This window comes from Neophocaena asiaeorientalis, unplaced genomic scaffold, assembly GCF_003031525.2.
Source record: "Neophocaena asiaeorientalis asiaeorientalis breed wild unplaced genomic scaffold, Neophocaena_asiaeorientalis_V1.1 scaffold396, whole genome shotgun sequence".
Classification (NCBI taxonomy): domain Eukaryota; kingdom Metazoa; phylum Chordata; class Mammalia; order Artiodactyla; family Phocoenidae; genus Neophocaena; species Neophocaena asiaeorientalis.
In genome coordinates this window covers 2,284,848-2,311,917 of record NW_020172455.1, presented here as the reverse complement: position 1 = coordinate 2,311,917, position 27,070 = coordinate 2,284,848, and the positions used below count along the sequence as shown (strand labels likewise).

The 27,070-nt window shown below is 42.6% G+C and overlaps 1 protein-coding gene across 8 annotated transcripts in view; it reads right to left on the bottom strand.

Annotated features, from left to right (window-relative positions):
- Nucleotides 1-325: 325 nt before the first annotated feature.
- E2F6 (E2F transcription factor 6) overlaps nt 326-27,070 on the bottom strand; it is a 37,523-nt gene continuing 10,778 nt past the window's right edge. The window contains exons 3-13 of one of the 8 annotated variants that reach the window (XR_003002207.1): nt 25,183-25,399; nt 23,471-23,626; nt 22,275-22,389; nt 19,800-19,953; nt 18,291-18,402; nt 14,258-14,371; nt 13,141-13,335; nt 10,501-10,713; nt 7,370-7,500; nt 6,349-6,509; nt 326-540 (exon numbers count right to left, since the gene is read on the bottom strand). Coding sequence is in view for 4 of the 8 variants with exons in the window: in XM_024737693.1 (XP_024593461.1) it covers nt 17,291-17,297; nt 18,291-18,402; nt 19,800-19,953; nt 22,275-22,389; nt 23,471-23,626; nt 25,183-25,399 (761 nt within the window). In the remaining 4 variants the exon portion in view is untranslated. Of the gene's footprint in view, nt 541-2,599; nt 4,289-6,348; nt 6,510-7,369; nt 7,501-10,500; nt 10,714-13,140; nt 13,336-14,257; nt 14,372-16,650; nt 19,339-19,799; nt 19,954-22,270; nt 22,390-23,470; nt 23,627-25,182; nt 25,400-27,070 lie in introns of those variants that run through there. The other 7 variants (XR_003002206.1, XR_003002208.1, XR_003002209.1 and 4 more) reach the window with 7 other exon arrangements.

The window sequence follows — 27,070 nt, the reverse complement described above, 5'->3', positions numbered from 1 at the left end:
ACAGAAGACTGGCAGCTTATCTTAGGAATTGGAATTGGAAATGCGTCTTTGCAAAGCAAACATAGCTGCTGCTCGTGGTGAAAGTGGGGGAAGGAAACACTTCAGCAGCAGAGGGTGGACTTGCTCAAAGCAAAGCAGTGAAACATCCGGTATAAACAGGATCTGTGGGGAAGGGCAGTGAAGTGGTGCTGCCATCAGAGTCCCCTCCCCTTATTACCATGACCAATACCAGTGGACACCTGTGTCTGCTAGGAGCACTGCTGTTCAAGAAAGAAAATGTCGAGAGGATTTCTGGTTTTGGTTTTTGCTTTATTTTTTCCCCACACTGTCCTAAATTGCCTGGATTCAATTTCAGTTTAATTTTTGTCTCATTTTTCTGAAGGAGTCCTTCGTGTCATACAGCTTTACAGAGTGCTGTCACGTCTCTTACCCCCTCACTTGAGCAGCGAAACAGTCCTGTGGGCTAGGAAGGTTATTCTCTAATCTTGCTTTAGAGATGAAGAAACTGAAGGTCAGAGAGGTTAAGGAACATGTTCGAGGCTGCAAAGACAATAGAGGGATGAACTTATTTTTGAACTTAGGCTTTGCAGATCCCCAATTCTTTCCTCTTATCATTATTCCATTGGACTTTCCAAACTGAGGGGCTTGATAAAGATTACTTGACCAAATTCCTGATACCGCTATGGCACAATTATTTAGTACTTTCCTTTTTAGATTGGAATGTAATTTTAAATGACCTTGGTTTAGGTTTTCATGTTGCTTTATTAAGTTCTCCTTATATTGCTAATGTATCAAGACCTGTGACACAATTCTGAAATTGTTTTCTCTTAAGTATTTCAAATAGAACCATTAGGCAGTGCAGCAAGTTTAGAATTACTGGGCTTTCTCTTCCATAATGACATTCAGCAGAAGGGAGGGGAGACCACAGCAGTAGTAAGAGGGAAGATGTTTTTTTTTTTTGGGGTACGCGGGCCTCTCACTGTCGTGGCCTCTCCCGTTGCGGAGCACAGGCTCCGGACGCGCAGGCTCAGCGGCCATGGCTCACGGACCCAGCCACTCCGCGGCATGTGAGATCTTTCCAGACCGGGGCACGAACCCGTGTCCCGTGCATCGGCAGGCGGACTCTCAACCACTGCGCCACCAGGGGAGCCCAGAGGGAAGATTTAAATGTAAGTCCATGCCTTTCAGTGCGTATGGGTTGTAGGGTGACAGGCAGGTGACTCTGACCCAGAAGAACCCTACAGTTTGTTGCAGTTACTGTTGCTGCATAACAAATCACCCCTCAAATGAGATTAAAATAACCACTTACTACTCTCACCGATTCTGCGATCAGGCATTTCAACAAGGTAGTGGGATGGCTCTGGAGCCTCATGACGTCTGGAAAGGTGAGTCAGCAGCTACGGGATGGCCACTAACATGTCTGGTGGTCGATCTAGCTGTTGGGTGGAACCTCAGATGGGGCTGTTGGTTGGAGAATCCACGTGTGGCCTTTCCATGTGACTTGGGCTTCCTCACGGCGTGGAAACTTCTTACATGGAAACTCTGCTCCAAAAGTGAGTTTCCCAGAGAACAAGGAAGAAGCTGCACTGCCTTTTTAATTTAGCCTCAGAAGCCATGCGTCATCACTTTTTTACATCTTGTTGGTTACAAGCAAGTCACAAGCCTGCCTAGATTCAAGGGCAGGGGACACAGACCCTGTCTCTTGATGGAGGGGTGGCAAGGTCACATTGTAGGAGAACGTATAGGATGGAAGATACTGTTGCAGCCCCCTTTGGAAAAAAATTACCTGCCATTCTAGTGAGGATATGCTGTCTTTGGGTTTCACCAACAATAGTGAAGGGACAGACTTGTCAAGCAAACATCATTAAAGTATGTTTGGGTGTGTGGCTTACGGCCAATCACAGTTGATCAAGTTTGAATCGGTTCCCTCAACCACCCAACCCAGGAATCAACCTGTCTAAAGCAACACCTAATAAGTGGCAGATACTGAGCTAAGAGCCAAGGAGACAACAGGCAATCAAAAATGTGTCCATCCTCAAGGAGCTCCTGCATCTTAAACTTTATGTATGTAAAGCTATAGCTGGGGTAGAATTTTTCAAATACAGATCCCTGTCTCCCTTCCTCCACCCTAATTCAGTGTGTCACTTCCACTCAGAGCCCAGGGATGTGCACTGTTAACAGGCCCCTCGGGTGCTTCTGGGATAACAGAGGAGGGCACTTTGAGACTCATGGGTCCAACAGAGAGAGCAGTTCTGTTCAGAGTGAGCTTCAAAATCATCCTTTTTGCCTGCCCTGTGAAAACTCCTCTGGGCCCTTTAAAAATATTTACATAGGGCTTCCCTGGTGGCGCAGTGGTTGAGAGTCTGCCTGCCGATGCAGGGGACACGGGTTCGAGCCCTGGTCTGGGAAGATCCCGCATGCCGCGGAGCAACTGGGCCCGTGAGCCACAATTACTGAGCCTGCGCGTCTGGAGCCTGCGCTCCGCAACAAGAGAGGCCACGACGGTGAGAGGCCCGCGCACCACGATGAAGAGTGGGCCCCGCTTGCCACAACTGGAGGGGGCCCTCGCGCAGAAACGAAGACGCAACACAGCCATAAATAAATAAATAAATAAAATATTTAAATATATTTTACCAGCTGGCACAATATTAAGCTTTGCCAGTAGAGGGCGCTAGAGAGAGGTTGCAGGAGGAAACAGGTTTTGCTTTCCGGTTCTGGTGTGCGTGCCGGGCAGGCTCCTGCACTTTGCAGCTTCTCCAGCACAAGGCTCCTGCAGCATGTGCAGCTTCCCCAAAGTGTGGCTCCTACAGCGCACAGTGGCCAGCAGCACCTAGTGGCCAGCAGCTTTCCCGGGCAGCCCCTCTTGGGCAGTTCTGTAGCAGAGAGCCTCTAGTGAGACACCTCCTGTGAACAGCTTCCCCCGGAACTAAGAGGGTGATTTCTGACCAATTCCAGTGCAGATTTCCAGCGAGTTCCACAGCACCACAGTGACTTCTGTGCTATCCAGTGGGCCAAGGCTGGCCCTACCCCTCCAGTAGGATCTGGATCTCAGCACTGGGGGTGGGTGGGGTCTGTACCTTGGGCTCTTGTCGCAGTCCTAGGTGGAATGACTGCTCCTTGTATCTGCTATTCCTGTATTCTTTAGCATTTTCTTTACTTCTCTTTAGTCAATCCTCTGTTACTCCAACCTCCTGCTATAGTTAATAATTCTTTATATTAAACTCTGCTTTTTCAAATTACTATGTGGTTCTTCATACAGTTGTCCAACAAATAGTCACTCCCTTTCCATCAGTCTCTATGGGGGAAATGTATTTTCCTGCCCCATTGATGTTGGGCTTGGTTGGCCATATGACCTGCTTTGGCCGATAGATATGGGCAGAAACCTTGGGTTTAAGAGGCATCGCACGTTTCTACCTGTACCAGGTGGCCAGCACCATCCCTCCAGCCTGGGTTCCTAAACGACACTGTCCAATCCACAGACCTGTGAGCTTGAGGCTCAATTATTAACATTTTAAGCCACTGAGATTGGGGGGTGGGGGGTGGGTAGGGAAGTTGTTACACAGCATTATTGTGGCAATAATAAACTATTTCAGGGGTAGCTGCTGCAAATACGAGATAGGGCATGTGGGAGAATTCATTCATTTGTGCCCTCAAAATTCTGCCTTGTGTATTTGATGATTTCTTTTCATATTTATAATGGCACAAAGTGAAAATAATACACACTTCACATTTTATCTAAAATGTTTTGCAGTTCTGTATAGAGGTGTTTACATTTCACTTTATCATTTTCAACTCATCTACTTAAAATGTTGAGTAAAGAATGCTATCAATGCTTTCACTTTGCAAGTCGTGGTTTTACGTAGTGTATACCCCATAATCTGCACAGGAAAGGGAGAGTCGGAAAAATTGAATCCTCTCTTTCAGATCTTTCCACTGTGTGTACTGGTCATAGCGATTTCTAGAAGAAAGGTCTTGATACTACTGCCAAATTGCAGCTTCATAAACATATGCTGAGTGAGCTGTTTTCCACGGGGACGACTCATCCAGTTGGCGTCATCCTACACAGTGAGCTGCTAAAGATACCACGGTCTCAGGGCTGATGCCAAGCGGCTATGAGAATTCTACACAGCTGATAGCTTGCTCTGAGTCCCAAATTGGAAACATGAGCTTTGCCCACATAAGAGGTTCCAACTAACTTGACAAATGAATCCTCAAATGCTCCTCATGACCACTTGTTTAAAAAAGCTCAAGTGATTTTTTCATTGGCTCAACGGCTGTGGAAGGTTGCCTTTTACCAAAAGAAAAAAAAGACAAAAATCAAGTGGAATATTTCCTAAGGCAGGGTAGAAAGAACAACATATCAAAAAGGACAGGAAGTTCCACTGCTGAAAAAAAAAAAAAAAAAGATGGAGACTCCTGATCAAGGAGCCACATTTTTTGGAAAGTGAGCTGTACTGTTTTATTTTTAAAATGAGATGCCCTAAATGACACACACTTTACAGCAGGCATTCTGTGTACTAACCTCTCCCCTGGTTTCATTTATTTTTTCTACCCTTATTTGCCCTTTGCCCCAATTTCCTTAACTCTTTTTTTTTTAAATCCTGTATTGCATGTTTTTATAAGATGTTGGAACGTTAATACAATGTAAGGTGCTAATAAGTAAAAATGTCATATTTCAAAGTATTAATAACTTAATAAATTTCTTGTGACAGATTATTTTAGGTGAGTCTGCTTAAAATAGCTCAAATCAAATTCCCTAATTGAATATAAAATAAATATTCCAGATTTCTGAAATCAAGAGTTAAGCAGTTACTATATATATATATATATATATATATAGGTATATACATATATATATAGAGATAGATAGATAGATAGAATGAGACTTTAACACAAACTTTCAGCTACAGTTCCAGGGGTTCACTGCCCAGCTAAAATAGCCTTATTAGTGAATTATGACACCAAACTCAACAACCAGCCCTACTGCTTTAGTCAGATTGCCTCTTTTCACCTGGTATCATTATACTGTATGTATTCATACCCATATGTACTGGTCAAGGGAAAAAAGAATTAATCAATAGTCGAAGAAATGGAACCAGGTAGGAGTATGGTTGTCACAAAATGATAGTGAACACTTGCCCCAACTTCTAAAGAGCTGTCCGAAAATTAAGACATTTTCTCACGGCTACAGCATGAACGAAAAGAACGTTAGAGCCTCAAAACCCATAGCCTAGCAAGGGGGTCACCTCTGTCTCTAGAGGGAGTCTGGGACTGTGAATCCTGCTGTCTCGGGTCCAACTCCTGGTTCTCATGTTAACCAGCAGCGTAGCCCTAGGCAGGGAGGAGCCCTGCCCAGTGTAGTCCTGGGCACCTTAGCCTCTCAAGCCCCAGCTCCCTCATTTCTAAAATGAGGGTCATGATCCCTATCTGACAAGATAATGTGAAGATTCAACTATTTATATCTCTTACGCCAGTGACCGGCACGTGACAAGGGCTCAATAAAAGTAGTCATTATTATGCCTAGATCATAATTAGAACAGTCATGAAATGTAAAATGATTCATAAAAGCACAGCAGATCTAGATGTAGCTGAAATTGCTACAATTCACTGTCCAAACAAGATTCAACTTTTACCAGCAACCCAATTTTCCTTCTGCACCAAATTAAATACTGCAGTGCGACAGAGAAGAATTATTCTTCGCAAGGATTGTAAATATATTCTCAAAGTGGAAAATGAAATGAGAGCCTGTCTATAGACAACTGAGTAGGCCTGTGATGACGTTTCTACTGAAGCTGTCTTTAGAGGATCTGAAAGAATTTTGCAGAGTACTGGACGTGGTGTTCAGCTACTTCGAAAGCTGACAAGCCCTAAGCAATATATTGCCTTGTTATAAATAACAAGTCAGTATTACAATCTTGTCTCTTGTTCACCAGATTACATGATTGACTAAGTTGCCATGTTAAGTGGAAACAAATTTTTAAAGGCTTTTAACTATGCAACATTTCCATCTTTCTTCTAAGTCTGATTTTTTCCACCCCGAATACGTTTTTAAATTAATTTTTATTGGAGTATAGCTGATTTACAATGTTGTGTTAGTTTCTGCTGTACAGCAAAGTGAATCAGTTATACATATACATATATCCATGGTGTCCATGATATCCATATATCAATCTACATTCCCACCAGCAGTGCAGGAGGGTTCCCTTTTCTCCACACTCTCTCCAGCATTTGTTGTTTGTAGATTTTTTTGATGATGGCCATTCTTACCAGTACAAATACATTTTTAACTCTCTTGACATTACCTCCTAAGTCAACCAGAGGTTAAGAAATAGACAAATGTAAAACTACCTTACAAAATGGGAAAGCAGTTCAACGCATGGGTTCCAAGCTCCGTGAATGTTAGCGTGAGCCTGTCTCCCAGGACTGGTTTCTCTCCTCGCATGTGGTCTGTGGCTGACTCATCTGCCTTTATCCCCTGCTTGGGCTTGGGTAGAATCCAGGTGCAAATCCTGCCATATAGGAAGAGTATTCGAAGCTTTATTTAGGTCTTGATTTTTTTCATCAGCATTTTGTAATTTTCTGCATACAGATCCTGTACATATTTTAAGTGTATAACCCAAGTATTTCATTTTCTTTGGAGTAAATCATAAATTGTAGAAAGGCTAAGAATTTTTAAAAATCAAGTTATTAATAACAACAAAGCGCACAGATCTTAAATGTGCAGTTCAATGAGTTTTAGCAGTTGTATGCAGTTGCTACATTTAGCAATTGTATACACCGTCACCACGAATACAACATAGAGGACATTTCTGTCACCACAAAAAATTTCCAACATTCCTTGTACCTCTTTCCCATCAGTTACTGATCCCATATTCTCATACTTACCTCACAATGGCTTCTCATTTTTTCCCTAGGGCTAAAGTTTAATACATGGAATTTTATATCATCTTAGGTTATAGACTGTCCCAGATAATGGTGACTGTCTGATATCTGCAACCACTTATATTGGAAGAATGAGATATTGATGCCAATTAAGATATTTATGGCCTTGTTCAAAAAATATTTCTTAACAAAGTTTTAAAAACATTTTCTTATAAGATTATAATTAAAGTGATAAAAAACTTTTCCATTTCAAACCTTGAGTTTGAAAGTTCATTACTCTGATAGAAAATTTTATTTTGGCTGTTTCAACTATATGTGTAAAGATAGATGGATAGAAGTAAAACTAGTAAGAAATGTGGATGATTCTTGCGTGTCTCTGCATTTTCCAAATTTTTTGCTGCAAGCATACACTGCTCTTAGAATAATGCAATAACATCCATGTAAAATGTATTTTTTTAATAATCATGTTGAATCCCTTTATATTTACTTTGGTTAAAGTGTCAGAGAAATGTTTTTATTTCAGAGGCCCCAAGGTCTTCAATTGTGGCACTTGTCCTGTTTCTTCTCACACAAATGTTAATTGGCTCCTTGGTGCTTTTATATTGACTGTGACACATTCTGGGAAAAGATAAAAGATACCATTATAGATAAGAGAAAGTATTAACCAGGTTTGTTTTACTTACAGGAATAGGCAAAGTTCTGTTTCTCAAAGTTTTAATCTACATTCTTTCCAGCTCATAATACATAGGGATGCTATAATTTCTTTTTCCCTCTTGTTTGAAGAAAAATGAGTAGATATTTAAAAAACAATGTGAGTTTAGTGAAATGGTCATGACACATGTGCTGGGCTGGATTTACCTGGCTGCGAATACTCAAAACCCTGAGGCCTCACAGCTGCTAATCAATCGCGCTTCAGCAAGGTAGGTGTTGAGTTTATATTTCATTTATATGCATTCCATATTTGTTGATACTATAAAATTCATGCTAAAACGCTTTATTGATAACTAAACCACGAGATAAATCAGCTTAACTGCTTTAATAACTTTATTCTTATTATTACGACTGTAATTAGTCTTTGACAATAAAACATTTCTTGATTAAACAATTTAAATAAATATAATTGGTTAAGCTTAGTTACAGTCTATTAACCTTTTTGGGGGGGTGCTATAATAAAAGTTTATAGCAGCGTTGTTCACTAGAACTGTGTGACAGAAATGATCTCTGGGCTGCCTAATATGCAAGACGCCAGCCACATGTGACCACTGAGCCCTTGAGATGTGGCTGGTGTGACTCAAGAATTGATTCCATTTTATTTGATTTTAAACTAATTACAATTTAGATTTACATAGCCCCATGTGGTCAGTGGCTACTGTTTGGATGGTGAAGGTTTTATTTTTTTATTGGCTGCGTTGGGTCTTCGCTGCTGTGTGCGGGCTTTCTCTAGTTGCGGCGAGCGGGGGCTACTCTTTGTCGTGGTGCATGGGCTTCTCATTGCGGTGGCTTCTCTTGTTGCGGAGCACGGGCTCTAGGCACGCGGGCCTCAGTAGTTGTGGCGCACGGGCTTAGTTGCTCCGCGGTATGTGGGATCTTTCCAGCCCAGGGCTGGAACCCCTGTCCCCTGCACTGGCAGGAGGATTCTTAACCACTGCACCACCAGGGAAGCCCCTGGATGGTGAAGTTTTAAAGAGTAAGGTTCAAACCAAGATAAAAGTCAGCCCCTACTGCATACAGCTGTTTGTCCTGTAGGAACTGGGAAATTCTATCACTGAAATTCACACCTTTGTGAGAAACAAGAGCTCTGCTGAGACCAAAGAACCAAAATGACGACTGTTTTCATCTTAATGTGATTTATGGACACATCAGACCAACCAAGAAGATTCCTTTCCTGATATAAAAGGAAGAGATCAGGGCTTCCCTGGTGGCGCAGTGGTTGAGAGTCTGCCTGCCGATGCAGGGGACACGGGTTCATGCCCCTGTCCGGGAAGATCCCACATGCCGCGAAGCGGCTGGGCCCATGAGCCATGGCCGCTGAGCCTGCGAGTCCCAAGCCTGTGCTCCGCAACGGGAGGGACCACAACAGTTAGAGGTCTGCGTACCACAAAAAAAAAAAAAAAAAAAAGGAAGAGATCAAGTCAGTATAATTCATACTGCTTTAACTCCCATGTATTTGTAAGTTATTATTAGCTTAACATGGCCTGAACACAATCACTAGGATGAGTGTTCATGTATTCTGGTGTCTGGTGTTCATTTCCTTGAAAATAATTATTTTAAAAACATGAAGTACGTCTTCTCCTTACATTACTGAGAAAGGGATGTTTTCCTCTTCAGAATTACCCAGAGCCCAAAGTTGCACCATCTCTTCTTCTTCTTTTTTTAATGGATTTATTTATGGCTGCATTGGGTCTTCGTTGCTGTGCGGGGCTTTCTCTAGCTGTGGCAAGTTGGGGCTACTCTTCCTTGCGGTGCGCAGGCTTCTCACTGCGGTGGCTTCTCTTGTTGTGGAGCACAGGCTCTAGGCACGTGGGCTCAATAGTTGTGGCACGTGGGCTCTAGAGCACAGGCTCAGTAGTTGTGGTGCATGGGCTCAGTTGCTCCGCAGCCTGTGAGATCTTCCCGGACCAGGGCTTGAACCTGTGTCCCCTGCATTGGCAGGTGGATTCTTACCTACTGCGCTACCAGGGAAGTCCTGCACCATCTCTTCTTAATGGGACGTTTCCTTTCATCATTTTCTTCATGAAATTTGACCACTCCATCCCACGTTTTCAGTCTTATTCTCCATTCCAGGCATGGAAACAGCTTTGTGGAAAGGCTGGCTTTGCATCGTTATCAAGAGGACAGTGTTATAAGCCCCAAGCAGCCTTGTGGCCCTTGGATATGAAACCCTACCCCACCATGCCCTCCGGCCCTGTTGCTTTACGTCCAGGCTGGCAGACCCGACTTCACCCAGGACCCCACGATCCTGCCAGCTCCGTAACTCCACCATCTCTCATGAGTCACTGGCAGTGAGATGAAGAATGACATTCTCAGGTCCTTACTCGTCCTTCCACTCATGGGCTCCCCATTCAGACCTAAGAATATCGGCGATCAGCTCACCTTCTTGACAACAGGTCTAGGTCTACTCTGAATAGTTCTCCTTCCCCAAAGGAGCACGTTTTTCTGTGGAGATTTCTGAAGACAGTCCACTGATTACTTTGCATCCAGCCAGGTCCTCCCAGACCTTGTGGACCAAGACATCTGAAACAGTGCCACTGCCTCCATGGCTTTCCCTGCTCCGGAGAATGGCTGGCCAGGAGGGCTGCGTGCACACACTTCAAACGGGACTGAGAAAGCCCTGGGCATGATCAGAAGCCTCCACACTGTGGAGCTGCTGCCTCTCCATGGCAGGACTGCAAGGACAGCCACGGGAGGCTCAGCGCACAAACACGTGCCCTCGGGGACAGAACAGTCACAGCCGACTGTATTAATTAACCACAACTGGCTCCAAGCTCTCCACCTCTTGGGCTTCCCAGAGCTGATACACAGGTGAGGACAGCTAGGACCTCTGGACACTTAGTCCTGAAGACAACAGCACTGTGGCAACCTTAGGAAATTAACAGCTCAAGTGTTATAATTTCTCACTTTCTTAATGGAAGATAAAATCCGTGACTCCCCATCTATTTCTCTGGGAGTTGGAACTCATTTGGCTGCAGCTGGACCTTTCGTTGCAACAACGATCTGATCATGGAAGGCTGGAATGTTCTGGATTCCCTGATCCATCACTCTGCTAGCACACGGGTCAGAAAAGCGTCCGTTAGAAGCAGCAATGTGCCCGCTACCGTGTCAGAAGCCCCTCTGATGGATGGAAGAAAATTCAAAGTATAAATATCTGTTCAGTTACAGCCTCAAAGCAGAATTCGGATCAGCCTCATTTCTGTTAGATTTTTTTAAATTTATCAAATACTTACATAGTATTTACTGTGTGCCAGCCCTGTACATTATAAATACTTCAAAAGTAAGTACTTAGAAACATGAACTCATTTAATCCTCATATAACAACCCTAAGCATTTGATTGCTTTTTTGGATACGTAGTAGATATATCTCCTTTTCATCTCCCCAGTCCAGTTCCCATCGGATACTAGGACCAAACCAGGAACCCAAACTAAACAGACATCTGTGTTCCAATGCAATTCCAAGCCACTTTTGGAAATTTAATCAAAGTTATTAAAAGCAAAACACCCTAGTCTATAACTTCAATATAACCTACACATTTTCTAAAATGGCTGAAGCAGAAAATAAAAACAATCTTGTTTCAATCTAAACATCCATCAACAGATGAATGGATAAAGATGTGGTACGTATATACAATGGAATACTACTCAGTCATAAAAAAGAATGAAATGATGCCATTTGCAGCCACATGGATGGACCTAGAGATGATCATATTAAGACAGACAAAGACAAATACCACATGATATCACATATATGGAATCTAAAATATGACACAGATGAACTTATCTATGAAACAGAAACAGACTCACAAGACATAGAGAACAGACTTGTGGTTGCCAGGGGGAGGGATGGATTAGGAGTTTGGGATAAGCAGTTGCAAGTTATTATATATAGAATGGAACTGTATTCTACTACATAGCCCAGGGAACTCGATTCAATATCCTGTGATAAGCCTCATGGAAAAGAATATGAAAAAGAATGTACATACATGTATAACCGAATCACTTTGCTGTACAGCAGAAATTAACACAATGTTGTAAATCAACTATACTTCAATAAAATAACTTTAAAAAAATATTTTTTCCTTGCCAGTAGTCACTTCTCTCCTCAAGCCCCCTCCACCACAAGAGGGAGAAACCTGGTATTTACTGAACACTTATTTTAAGCTGGATACCATGTTTCCCTCTCTCAGACTGACCGCTTAATGGGTAATCACCCTGAGCTCAGAGAGGTTAAGTAAAGGACTTATAGGCTTATGCTATTAAGTGGAAGATCCAGGATTCAAGCCCCCTTCGTCCCCCTCTTTGAAGGTGGGGACCCTGCCTGTTTGTCTTTGCATATCCAGCGCTGACACAATGTACAATGTACATTTGTGGAATGAATGAAGGAACACATTCCAATCTTCCTGACTCTAGGTGGTTTTCCCTAGGATTACTGTGCAGTCGTCTTTCTAAAATACAAATCCGACCTTACCACTGACTGGTGAAGAGTGGCAACCCTTTATCCTACAGGAACTGGAGAGCCCTGAAAGCTCTATCACAGTGTTTTTCAAACTGTGGCTTGTGACTGATGAAGTCTTTAAAAAGTGAAATGGAATCCATGGAAGAGTGCATTGCAAGGCAGTGAGGAAAGTATTGTTTGGGAAACATCTGTGTGTGTGCTGGACATTTAAAACGTCATCCTCGCTGCCCTTTGACCTCTCTCTGCCTTTGCACATATTGTTTCTTCATCTGGAATGTTCTTGCCTTGCTCTGCCTGGGGACCTCTAACTATCCTTCAAGTCCCAGTTTAAATGCATCAGCCACTCGATTCTCATCCCTTCCTCTGTTTCCCGGGTGGTAGTTACTTGTTTGCTGGTCTCTCCTGTTGCTGGGGGTAAAGGCAAGGACCATGTCATGTTTTGAGTTTCTTTTTAATTTTTTTTTAATTAAAATTTTTTGGCTGCACTGTGCAGCATGCAGGTTCTCAATTCCCCGACCAGGGATCGAACGCACACACCCTGCAGTGGAAGCTCAGTCTTAACCACTGGACTGCCAGGAAAGTCCCCTTTGTTTTTATCTTTCGAACGCCTATAACAGAGCTTGTCTCAGAAAGGACTCTGCTATGTTCACTCTTTTATAGACCTTTGCTTGCAGTTAATCCTTACTGAACATCAATTTCTTAATATGCCTTATAATTTCCCATTACTGTCATATTCAGCTTTTTACAAAAATTTATTATTTATTTGTTTCGGCTGTGCTAGGTCTTCGTTGTGGCATGTGGGCTCTTTGTTGCAGTGCACGGGCTTCTCTAGTTTCGGCGTACGGGCTCTCTGGTTGTGGTGCAAGGGATCTAGAGCATGCGGGCTCAGTAGTTGTGGCGTGTGGGCTTAGTTGTGGTATGTGTGATCTTAGTTTCCTGACTAGGGATCAAACCCAGGCCCCCTGCATTGGCAGCGCAGAATCTTAACCGCTGGACCACCAGGGAAATCCCATATTCAGCTTTTAACAGCAACATAATTCCTCTATAACTAAAGTTTAAAAATAATGAAAAGTTTGAAAACAACTCACATCCATTGTGATTCTTAGATTTGTCTTGAACGAGGCACCACGTAACACGTTGGTGATGTTATCTGCTCTTTTTTCCCCCTACTCCCAACATTGATGCGACCCCATTTAAGTTAAGGATGCCATCGGGGCAGATTTCAGAAGATCCATACATTTCTTAGCGTAAAGAAACCGTGATCAAAAAGAGGCTGATTGACTCTGGAGGAATAAAGCAGAACACAAAGATTAGTAAAACTTACACTTCGGAATTCAAATAGAATCTCTCTTTATAAATAAGTTGATTATGGGAAACGAAAGACACTTAAAGGAAACAAGCCTCACAGAACTCTGGTTAAACCTGAAAATAATTTTCCCCCCATCAATTTCACATATGTTCTTTATTTTTCCATTACAACAGCTGCCTTTGGGGCAGCTAGAATAAATTCTAGAAGAAATGTGCAAAGGAGCTCGGTTACCAATCTGATGTAGGGTGGGTGATTTACTTTTCTTTCTGCCTACACAGCAACCTATGCTTCAGGACTGAAATGCTGCAAAAATGCTGGGCAGTGCTTTCCAGCCCAACCGCATAACCACTCCGTTCGTGAGTGGAGAGATTCTGTGTTGGAACATGCTCAGCTTACAGACCTGTGGGCTGCGTTCCTGGGCCCACACTTCAGAGCAGTGTAAACAGTTGAAGTGGCCACCTTTGTAGATACCACTCCCAGGTTTTAAAAAGACTAAGGTTTTACCTCCTCTCACCAGAGTTTCAGGCTACACATAGAGAACCAGGTACCTGCTTTTCCCACAGCTCGTGCACTGGCAAAAGGCCAGAGAGGATGTAAGGTAACCTTGAGAGTAAGAGCCTTGAATTACTGCAGCATATCCTCATCTTCACTACAGTAAAGAAGAGTGGAGGTGAAGGAGGAAGGGAGATGACAGCTCCCAATGAGGTTGGTTTGCATTTATGCAGTTCAAACTGTATTACAACATGTACCATCAGAAGGCAAATCTCCAAGAAACAACCCACATCACAGCCATCCACTTGGACTGAGGGTCATCTTGGACCCAGGAATCAATTTAGAATCACAGACGATAGAACTACAGTTACCCCTTGAACAATGCGGGACTTAGGGGCGCCCACCTGGCAACAGCTGAAAATCCACATTTAATTTTACAGTCCGTCCTCCTATTCGCAGTTCCTCTGTACCCGCGGGTTCCGCGTCTGTGGATTCCACAAACCTGGGATCGTGTGATCCTAGAGTAGTTTTTGAAAAAAAAGTCCACGTATAACTGGACTTGTGCAGGTCGAACCCGTGTTATTCGTGTCAACTGTATAATGGAATTTTACAATTAGCCTACAGGTGGGAAAACAGGGTGATTTCTCTAAAGTCATACTTAGCGAAGGGCAGAGTTGGGCTGCCTACACCATGCGGCCGTTATGGGTAGGAAGGACGTGCTGGGTGTTTCCTTTCTCTCAGATCCATCCCACCCTTCTATGCTCTGTTCTGTCACGCTGGGACTGGGCCCTGCAAACCCCGTGGCCTATCCTCCCCTGCTGGCCAGCTGGGTGCTGATAAGTAGGCAGTGGTGGGAGAATGGAATGCAGGAAGAGGACAGAAGTGACTTTCTTCCTTTTTCTAGCTCCTGTCAGTGTCCCAGCAGCAACAGAGGACCGCGCGGCTCCACTTTCCAGATCCCTTTGGTAGCCCTAGCACCGGCCATGGTGTCCCCTCAGGAGTGCCAGCACTAGTGGCTGTAACCCCCTTAGTGGCGTGCATGCCTGTGTCCCACCCCAATCAGAGGTTTGAGTACTAACCATTAGGTGGGTGTCTCCTTCCCCACCAGAGCACTGGTGTGGCATCTCCTCCAGAGATGTGAGGACCTCTCCTCTGGGCTCCCGGATTACGGGAATGCTACTTTATCCTAGGGGTGGTAGCTGCTTCCTGAATTATTAATATCTGTTACCTCAAGGGCCTTTTTTGCTACTTCAGCCTTCTTGTATTAACTCACCTCTGATGTGATACCCACCACGGTTTTCTTACTGGACCCTGCCTGATACTGTACTTGGTATTAAGAGTGTTTGTCATACCGTCTTTGGAACACGTACGTCTTACTGAAACATCTAAGGCATTTACTACTTCCTGCTCAACAGATCCAAAGTCATGGGCCAATGCGATGTTGAGGGGAGTGAAGACACTCAAGGTCTCTGCAGACTAGACCATGGCGAGAACATGATCCAGACGTGGACACAGCCAGAATATAATACTGATATCTCAACAGCTGTGACCTCTATGTGAGAACTAGTGTGAATTCACTTTATCAGCAAGAACGGGATCTGTAAATTTAAAGTCAATGCTATTCCCTAGCAGCATCTGCTTAATTGCAAATAAGTGAAGAAATCTGGAAACTCTGAACTCTCCACTAGATGGCAATCATTACACAAATTTGTGTTAGCCTCCCATGACGCTAGCGGCTGACAAATGTATTAATACTCCCATTTTATTGATCATAAGCAACTGACAAGCTGGGAGTGTGCTGAAGGTATGACACTGGTTTGGTGTGAGGCTGTTTTTGAGTCTTTCATTCACTGACTTGTGGCAGAGACTGCTAGTCGTCCCCAAACATACTAGTTAGCACAGGCTGGCTTATGTTGCAGCAACAAATTAGCTCCAAGTAAATCCCGATGATTTGGCACATTTCACATTGCATGCAGATGGGCAGGGCAATTCCACACGGTCTCTTGGGGATCCAGGCTGATGGAGACTCCAGGAGCTTATAGCTGCATCACCTAGAACCTGTGGCTTTCTTGGTTACTGGGGTGGGAAGAGCTACTGCAGAACTTCATGTAGTCTTTTCACACGTCACTTCCTTTCATAGCCAACTGGCTAGAACTAGTCATGTGGTCTCACTAGGGGTCATCTTCCTGCCCAGAGGGGAGGAGAACAGGATCTAATAATGTCTAACCACACCCTGTATCTACTCTTCTTCAACAGCAATAGAGCTCCAGGTGTTAGCTGGGCACATGGCTGTCCCCGTACCCAAGATTGCATTTCTAAAGCTAAGTGGCTAAATTGTGGCCAGTGGATGTAAAGTGAAGTGAACTGCAGGAAGTGTCCTCAAGGAGAAGTGTACCTTTCTTCTCTTTCTTCATCCTGCCTGCTGGCTAGTATGTAGACACAACGGCTGGGGCTCCAGCAGCTCTCCTGGACTTTGCAGTGAACTCGGAAATGGAAGCCAAGCCTGAAGGAAGAACTACCTGGAAGGAAACTTGGTCCCTGACCCCTTGGAGGCCACCCCAACTCTGGACTATCCGCAGGCTTCCTGTATGTGACAGATGAACTTGTATCTTTCTTAAGCTGCTGTTATTTTGGGGTTTTTCTGCTACTTGCAGCTGAATTTAATCCTTGCTAATATGGGTGCCCCAGTGCAAAGTCTGTTATGGTTTCTTTTCCCGGTAAGTAACACCCCTCTTCCCCTTCCACGTTCAGAATTAACTGGTAGACAGAGGTCTGAGAGACGGACATCAGAGATTAATAAAGTATCTCTACCATTTTTAATAAAGCTGACTGGAGACATGGCTTTAGATTAGTAGACGAAGGCTGTGGCAATTTCCTGAAGTCAGACAACAATGAAGTAGACTCCTTTCAGGGATGATTTCTCTGTAGCCTGCAACGCTGTTTGCTAGCCTTTTACCCACAGCAGAACGTCTTTCAAAATTGGCATCAAGCCTCTCAAACCCTGATGCTGCTTTCTCAACTACATCTTGTCATATTCTCAATCCTCTGTTGTCATTTCAACAATCTTCACAGCATCTTCACCGGGATTAGATTCCAACTCAAGAAACCACTTTCTTGGTTCATCAATAAGAAGCAGCTCCTCATCTGTTCAAGTTTTATATTTATAACAAACATAATAATAACGAAAACATTTGAAATATTACAAGAATTGCCAAAAGGTGACACAGGGACATGAAATGAGCAAACGCTACTGGGAAAATAGCGCCTACAGATTTGCTGGACACAGGGTGGCCACAAACCTTCAATTTTTAAAAATCACAGCATCTGCGAAGCACAATAAAATGAGGTACGCCTGTACGCACAGAGAGATGGGTAGTGATGTTCAGGGCAGAGTGGGGGAGGAAGAACCCTGGACGCTAGTTCTGGGGATGCGTACCTTAGCAGCTGTAAAAAGAAGAAACCAACACCAGAAGTTGGAGTGACAGGAGAGAGATTCATTTATGTAACACGTCTACAGTTCACAAAGGACTTTCGTTTACATGATCTCATTTTACTCTCAGAGCAATTTGCAAAGTAGAACATTTGTCACGTTTCACAAGTAAGGAACTGCTGCTTAGAAACGATGCTATCACCTGTGGCCCTGCTTTCTTTGTTGGTTTTGGGGGCATCGCCTTCTTTAGTTGTTTATTTTCCCTTCCTCTCATTATTCCTTCTCAGGAAAAGCCTTTTCTTCCGTATTTCCCCTTAAAATAAATGTTAACGCGCCTCTCCCTCTTCTGCTGTACCCTCTCATTAGGTGACCTCATCCACTCTCATGTTTAAGCCATCACGTATGACCGACAGCTGCCAAATCTACAAGGCAGAGCCTGGACCTCTGCACGGAGCACGTGATCTCTACACACCCCTTCTGCTGAACTCTCAGGTTCACCACACGCGCCCAGGAGGAGCAGCACGGCAAGCAGTCCCGGGCCGACAAAGGCAGCCGCCACGGTCTGTGAGGAGGGGAGAGGCTGGAGCTCAGCAGAGGGACAGGACCGCAAAAGCCGCTGGAGCTCAGAGGTGTGCCAGTCCTCAATGCTCAGCATTATTTTTCAGTATTTTGATTTTTGATTCCTATGCCAACTCTTTACACATGGTCTTAATTTCACGCTGCTTCAATTCTTTCTTTGAAAAGTAAGAGAAGTTTAAAATATGAATTTGAACGACACAAAACCCTTGTACGTTATATAAGCCAAGGATTATTAGTCTAATTTGACCATTCACTCACTCACTCACTCACTCACTGATTTGTTCAAACATTTACTGAGCACTTTTTATGTGCTAGGCGTGGTGCCCGTCGCTGGGTTTAACAATGATTAAGACAAAGTCCCTCAAGGAGCTCACAGTCTAATGGTAAACTACTGAGTAAACTGAGGCACAGAGTGGTAAATGACTTACCCAATGAGGTAGAAATAGCTAGGTACTTGGAAACGTGGGACTGGAGCTGAAGAGAGGGCAGGTACCACTAACTCATCGTAAGTAAAAGATCCCCTTTGATTGAAGAGCAAGGCTGCATACAGAAACATATATAAACCCTGCTTGCAAGAAAGGTTAAAATACTTTCCAATTCTCATCATGATTGAATTCATGTCTTGCAAGGAATTAAACCATGACCTGATGGCATTTGTACACTCGCCCCTAAAGCTTGGGGCATGCCACCAGCCTGTTCAGACACAATGACTCTGTAGGGAGCTTAAAGTCCAATTTTAGCGCTGGAAACCATACTGAAATACCTTCATTAAATCCATGAACTTTAAATGTATAGCATATTTATGATACTTCTACATGTAGAAGTTTGGGAAAAACTCTCCTCTAACCCTCATCCAGAGGATTCTAATAAGTTATAGATACCACAGAAATTAGAGAATATGTCTGTTACTTTCCATATATACATTATTTTGGCTGTACAAAGGTGAAAAGTTTCACTTCGACGTACTTCATAAGTGATCTAAACATTATACAAATATATACAAAGACATCATGTCCAGATGCGTGCGTACACCCATCCATTGCAGACATGAACCCGTGTAAGGCAATTTCTTTTGTGATAATGACACATGATCCATGCAGCAAAGGGCAAGGTCCACTGAGAACTGTCCATCCAGCCTGCCTGTCTGTTTCAGTGATACTCTGGGTGATTTAGTAATTTCAGTAGGCAAGATGTCTATTTCACTGACAAAAAGCAGTGAATAATTATAAAAAGAGTTGTTTTCAAATGAAGAAACCGTAATTATCCAGTTATCTAAGTAGTGAACTACTTGAAGGTACTCCTGGCCTTACTGCTGCTACTGAGAAAATGTCTGGGATGATTTATTGCTCTGAGAATCACATCTAATGCATAATTCATCCACACAGGATGTCCCCAAAAGACTCAATGCACGAATCCTCAAATGCCATCAATTGCTCACTTCAAGCAGTTCTTCACTTTGCTGTGGAGGGTTTTCTTCTGAAACATAACAAGCACAAGAGAAACCCTCCTAAGTGAAGATATGAAAGGCAGACAGGTAATAGAACATACAATTCAAGTGCTTAAAAAAAAATAGGAGGACCTCGGTCAAGAAGCATATTCTTACGTTAACGGCATAAGGCTAATGCTTTGAGTCCCACAAGAATAAACGAGAACTCAAGCATGTGCCTGAGAGGCCGGGTCAGAGGATGCAAACAGCCTTCTCTACAGAGACCACACTCTGGGACCAACTACAATTCTAAGTTTTCACGGCTATCAAAACTACACAGAAACAGTCTCAACTACAGTTAAGAATTACCTTGTAATTTTTTAACTCGTGTTTTTGTAGCTAGGAAGAGTAAAAATACCTATAAGGCCATAATATTCATTTATAAAACTCTATCTATTTTAAAAATCATTAAAACCTTACCTTTTCCTAATGACAAGACTGGTGCACTTACCTTTCTCAGGGGCGGGCTGCTCTGGATGTCTGCTTTCAGATGAAGAGGCGCCGACACTGTCCGACACGTTACTGCTTGGGTGGCTCTGCTCCACTTCACATAGATAAACATCGATAGGCCCCTGAGTGCTCCTGATATGGACCGTGATAGAGTCCTAGCAAAGACACAGGAAACATCTAGATGAATGAGAGAATTCATTAATTATATTTTTTCACTTACTAGAAGTGTAAAAGTTTCAAGGGACACTTTTGAAAATTCTCATTCAGGTTGTTTCCTTTCTATCACATATTTGGGAAAATCACGTATTTATTAGTTAGCTTGAGTCACAGGAAACCACTGGCCAGTTCACAGTTAACACGGTTACCTGATTGTATAGCAATGGTTTCAGAGCCAGGAGGGGCCACCTCAGCACGCAGGAGCCCGTCTTTCTCTATGCAAGACTTGACCCCTTTAAGGAGTCTGTACTTGAGACTCAAAGATCAGTATTTTGACGACAAAGAAATCTAAAACACCCCGCAGACTCAAATGATAAGGCTGTGTTAAGATTTCAGACCCCTGAAGAGGTACTGAGCTAAATGAAAGGACCATTCTTCCATCCACTTGCAAAAGAGGATGAGATCAAGACAAAATATACCTCTTGTAATTTAAAACATTAAAACCCAAAAGATATCAGGAAATTGGGTACTTCTACTGAGAATTATGCTGAACTCGTAAGGAACAGTCCCGGTTATAGATGATTCTTTGTTGTTTTGATGCGAGTGGGTTCGACAGTCAAGGCTATTTTCTCCCCTCTCCTGTGGTTAGGCCTGGGCTTGGTACCAGGTGCCCCTGCTCTACACCACCCTGTGATCTCACAGCAGAGGGGCTCCCAACCTCAAGTGCCACCTTCCACAGCTTCCCGGCAGCAGGCAGGTACGCTGAAGAACATCTGCTCAGCTCCTAGATGGGCAGGCCAGGTCTTGTTTGAACGGTACACGTTGTGCAATTCGACAGATACTTCTGAGCAATAGGGAAACCACTACGCTGCCCAGAGGCCCAGAGGACCTCGCAGTCCACTCAGCCAGGGGCTGCCCACGTCTCTGTGCAGCGCGAGGTAATACCGTGGACTCTGTGGGCCATGCCATCCTTCTCACAACCACACAAGTGCCATTCTAGAGTGAGAGCAGTCAGAGACACAATCTAAACGAATGGGCACATGGCTGTGTCCCAAAACAATTCTTTACAAAAAGCCAGCAGGCTGGATTTGACCCACAGGCCAGTCCATCTCCACCGGGACTAGATCCCCAGATCTCCCTGGAGTCAGACTCTGTGTCTATCGGTCCCACTGTCTTTCCTTATTGCTGAGAATGGCTGCCAAGAGGGCCCACGTTCCTCAGCTTTTGAACGGGATCTAAGAGACATCTTGGGCATGATCGAAGGCTCAGCAAGATTTGACAATTACAGCCTGAAGCAGTTCACAGCACAGGGAAAAAACCAAAAACCCGTCAGCCACTGCAGAATGGACTATCATGCCCCCAAGGAAGGACGTATTGAAAGATTAGTGATGATGTGTGAATGTGAATATGTGAAATGACTCATATTAAAGATAAATGTTACTTAGGAGACTCGGAATGTATCTAAATCTAAATAAAACAACTAGGAAGCGTCACCAAGAAGTCACAACTTGAGTGTGACTGGAATCAACGAAAGCTGTTCCTTAATCCGTCTGTAACACACTGTCAAGTAGCAACTGGGGTCTCACATGGACAGTGGTCTTCTGGGGATAAAAGGAAAGGTGGGTGGTGAGAATTTCTTCCCGATGAGGGAGTTAAGTCCCTATCGCAGTGAAGTGATGACTTCAGCAGTGACAGTTCTATCAGGCTGTCGGCACTTGATCTGTCCTAAGAATGGTCACACTCCTTCGTTCTGATTCCACCCTTACCACGCAACCTTCTGATGACAAGTATCTTTCAGTACAAACTTTCCTACAAGCAGCTGACAGCGGACACTCTTTTCATTTACAAAGCAATTTTACTTTTCATTTTAAATGTGTAATTTAGTGTTCTCTTTTATTCACAGTCTTTTATGAATTTGGTTAGTGAGTTAATTCCCTAGAGCCCCCGCTGACACTGAACCTTAACACCGAGGCAGTCCTCGGGGAGTCCTCTAAGAGGCAGGAGAGCACAACGGTTAAGAACAGACTGCGAACCCAAACTACCTGGGTTTGAACTGTGGTTCTGTCACTTACTGTGGATGGTGAGGAAGTAACTCATCTTTCTGTGCTTCAGATTCCTCATCTTTAAAAGGATAATAATCATGGCTACTGCGTTTGTCGTGTTACGCCAAACAGCTCAGAATGTGTAAAATGCCTCAAGCTGTATCAGGTATGCAGCTACCACGCACACACTGGTGATAAGGCGCTGGGACTGCAATAAAGCACAGCCTAAGCAACTGGCCTGCCTCCCTTTAAGACCTTAAAAATGCAAGGCTACCTACTTCTCTGGGCGCTGGAACATCCAACCTGGTTTCTGCTGGAGCCTTAACTGCAATTACAATCTGTTCATGGAAGGCTTGAATGCTATGAATATCTTGATACGTCACATATGCTAGTGTGAAAATCAGTCAAGGGTCTCTAAGCAGAGTGGGGAGATCATTTATCTCTTATAATACATGAATCCAAGTGTAATCTTAGAATATCATTAGTTTTTATGGGATACAAACTCACAATTAAGGAAAGCAGTCAGGAAAAAATTATTTCATATATAGTTCCTATTATTTCATAAACAATTCTTATGATTTTATTAAGTGTTTTACAATATTTATAACTTGAAGAATCCCTTTAAACTATACTATTGTGATGACGACACTTTCTGGAGAAAAATGTTAATGAAGTCTGGACCTCTAAAACAAATACAACCCACGAAGGTATCAAACCCCCCCGCCGCCCTTCCCTATGCATTGCGAGATCTTACTGTGAGAACCTTTGGGGAAAAATATTCAGAGTTTTGATGAGAATCTCCTAAAATGTAAGGTGGAAAGAATCGGTAAGTAGGAGACACAACTTAGAGAACCAGTTTTTCAGGACTATGATGTACTCATGGGATTTCCCTCATCCAAAATTATTTTCCATCTCGCTACCTGAATTTTTCTCATCTTCTTTTATTGTGTTGCCTGAAATTTTTACCAGTTACATGATTTACTGGGTTTCCCCCACATTCTTTTTTCTTTTTTCTTATTCCACCCATCTTTTGATTGAGTGTAGTAATAGCATTTACCTTCCTTCTCATAACTGTATTGTGGAAACGGGAGTTTTGACTGGGGTAGAGTCTAAGTAAACTTGAAGCACGGAACAGCTCAGAATCAGCGACACCTCAAAAGGTGTTCACCTGTTCCGTGTGGGGAACAGGGCAGCCAAACAGTCTAGGAGACCCGGGAGGAGATCAGTACCAAAGACAAATCTCCCCCTCTGGTCCCAGAGACATTGAACTTAGGAGCGGTACGACATTCAGCTGCGTGTTATGCGTTGTGGACTAGAATGGCAGTTTAAGTACCATTTCTATGGCAATTCACTCACTTCTAAAGGTCTTATTTTGTATCTTAAATATATTAATTAATCCCCAAGCTGACCCTACCATATAAAGTAATCTGCTTTGGAAGGAGAATTTTTTTAAAGGCACAGAGTTAAAGGATATCTTTCATTTTCTTTGTCGTCTGTTAACTTGAACAACTGCTGAGCACAATCCTTAATTAACTCATCCAGAGCGTCCTCCATCGCCGATAAATCAGAAAGTTCCTCCTGCAGCTTCTTCTGTTGGGGCACTGCTCCAAAATTGCTCAGATCAGACCCTCTTTAAAAGAAAAAGATCACCATCAATTACATCTAGGAGATTACAAAAAAATACAAGTTACGTTACTGGAACTTCTCCAAACGTTTATACCAGGTGTTTCCCACAATGACAGAAACCAGGTACTGAACTCCAGTCCTCCCCTCCCATTATTCTAGACAACCATTATTTCTCCCGGCTTTTGTCCCCATTTCTATTCCCTTACACAGAGACTTTAAAAACAAAACCAACATCATAACCCTGTGGAAATTAGTAATAGTAGGGAAAGCTTAATGAAGTTTAATGAGCACTGAACTGAGTCAGTAACACCCAGTTTCAGCCCAGCTCTACTTCTCACATGACTTTTGACAAGTTATGACCTTTTAATCCTTTAGTTCTTACATATGAAAAATAAGACGTACTGGCCAAATGATAGTTCCCCTGCTAAAATTCTGTAAGTCTTTATTTTTTCCCCACTGTGCATATTCTATCCAGTTCTATCTGAATATAATGATCATTTTTTAAAGATATATTTTCTTTATTACTGTTTACCCCAATATGACATGACCTGAGCAACAACCAATATTCATTCTTTTCTTCAATTTTTATAGAAAATAAAAGTGAAAAGGCTGTTACCACTTTACCTTTCTTTCACTTGCTAGTTCTCAAATCTGATTCTAATTAGTGATTCAGAACACAATCTGATATTAACCCCTAAAATGTTAATGTCATTTAGCAAACATGTTCAAATTAGAATCCAATTTGCATTTCCATAATATTGAAAAAATAACATCCTTTATGAATCCCTTTCCTCTAATAGCTAAGTTAATTACTTAGAATCATTTAATGATCTTTGTTGGTAGATTTTTCACTTGCCTGAAAGGTCTTTACGTACTTATATGCTGGAACTGTTTCTTACTGATCCAAAATACTTGCCTATTATGAGTATAACAGCCTTCTTCCTGTGCGCGTTCCCTGCACATGTGCGTGTGGGGACACACACACACACACACCCGTACATTTATACCATAAAGTCTTCTTTCCATGAGATCCCTTCTAATCATATGTTAAGCCTTTAGCTATTGACTTTTAGATATTAAGTCTCCTGATCTTTTTTTTTTACATTCAGGGCATTGTGTTTCGAAGTATGATATGCACCATAATCACTTGGGGGTAGTTGTTAAGAAGGTAGGTATCTGTCTTCTCCCAGAACTGAATTACAGCCCCTGGGGAGGGAGGCATCTAAGTGTTTATGACACGACAGTGGAAGAACCACCGTTTTACAGCCTTAACTGCCTTCCCCCTGATGTCAATAATCAATTAGAACTGAAGAAATATTTTTTTTAAAATTCCTATACAAATCAGACGTCCCCTTATCTTGAAAAGTGAAATTCTTAAAACTAATCATGACTCTATTTAACTTTTCCATAATATTGGAATGATATTCTATGTCTATGGCTTTTAATTGGTACCAAGTAGGAAAAAGACATTGCTAGTAACTATTTTGTACAGCACAGTGTTGTCACTTAATAAGAAGGGGAAAAAAAAAAAAGAAGAAGAAAAGTTTGAAGACAACTCACATCCATCGAATATGGTTCTTAGACTTCTTTTCAACCAGATCAATTCCATCCAGAACATTGGTGATGTCATACACTCTTCGTTTTCGTACGCCTAGTTTTGTTGCAACCTTGTTTAAGTCAAGAATACCCCCAGGAGCAGATCTGACAAGATCCATAAATTTTCGAGTTAAATAAACCAGTGACACATCAAAACGAGGTCTCTTCACTTTTAGAGCTTCTGGGAAACAAAACAAACACAATTCATAAAATTTAAAACAGCATTTCTTTCTCAACTCATTAAAAAAACCATTTATTTATTCTTGGTCAGTAAGCACAGACACCTACAGATATTCTACACGCTGACCAAATCAGAGCTAATTTTTACGAAATCCATTCCTCAAACTGGATAAAAATGTATTAGCCTATTGCAGGTAAACAAAGGCTTTAGACTTAAAGGAGTATTTGAAATACGCAACCAGTTTCCACTGAATACGTGAATTTAAAAGGCATCACGGCACCATATCAGACACGAAGCGCTGAGTCTGCACTTGCGTCCACACCACTATCTGGAATAGGATTAGAAATGATTTTTAAAATTCAATTTCTCATTTGGTCTTCAAGTTAGGAAATTCTTTATAAAGCAAAGTTAGAGACTTGGCTTTAAAATAAAAATGTTTAAAATGTTCCTATACACGTCATAGCGTTGCCCTGTCTGATGAAGGTCTGAAGAGCTCAAGTTAGCCTTCCAATTAGGACGACTGCGATATTACACCTTGAGGAAAAGTGACATAACTATTCGTTAAAATATTCACTACCCTGTATTAACTTAACTAAATGAAGGAGTAAACTGAATATTATCATTCTTTTCATCTTTCCCAATTTGATACTAGGAAAAAAAGTTCTTATGGTTTAGTGTGCAGAGGGAATACTTTCATGGATAATTTAGTTGTCCTTCTGGTGTGGAGTATATGATTACTCTTTTTTTCTACTTCATGGCACACCACAGTATGCTTCAAAAGAAACAGCCATCCTATCTTCAATCAAAAATGCCCTTATCCAGAACCTCTACAAGGTCATATTCAGTTTAAAGACCACTGGTGGTTACTGCAAGAAACAAAAGTACATATTTTATAATGTAAATGTCTTCCATGTGGAGACTACTCCTATACTTAAGATTAAACAGGATTAAAGAGGAATTAAACTTTTTAAAAAAATGGAAGCAGAAGATAGTCACAATTCTACAACATATCTTGGAAGATTACAAATGAGAAACTCTGACTTTAAAAACATTTACATTTGACCCTTGAACAACGCAGGAGTTAACCTGCGTATAATTTATCGTGGCCCTCCGTACCTGCGGATTCAATCAACCAGAACATTTCGTACTGCAGTCTTTACTACTGAAAAATATTCTCATCTAAGTCAACCTGCAGAGTTCAAACCCTGTCATTCAAGGGTCAACTGTAATGATAGTAAATTACTAACAAGACATGGTCTTATAAGTTCAGGATAAGTATATTCCTATCATGCCAGTCATTTTGTAAAGAACAGATATTAATTGAACACCTATAACGTGACAGCTGCTGAAGGGATATAAACATGATTAAAATGGTCTCCAAAACAAAGGCGTTCCATGTTCCACAGTCTAGCAGGAACTCTACCCAAAACCCTGAGATGAGTGTGCCAGAGGGATTCAAAGTTACATAAGATGAAATACAACCTTAACTGGAGTGGGAAACAGGGGAGGCCTCCTAACGGGCGTGTGCTGGGAACAGAGCATAGAAAGATGGACAGGAAGGTGGAGGGCGACGGGGGTGAGTGAGGCGCAGGAAACAGCAGAGCCCCGTGTGAGAACACGGTGTTTGTAGGGAATCCACAGCTGTACAGCGTTTGCGATGGGGGGGAGGGT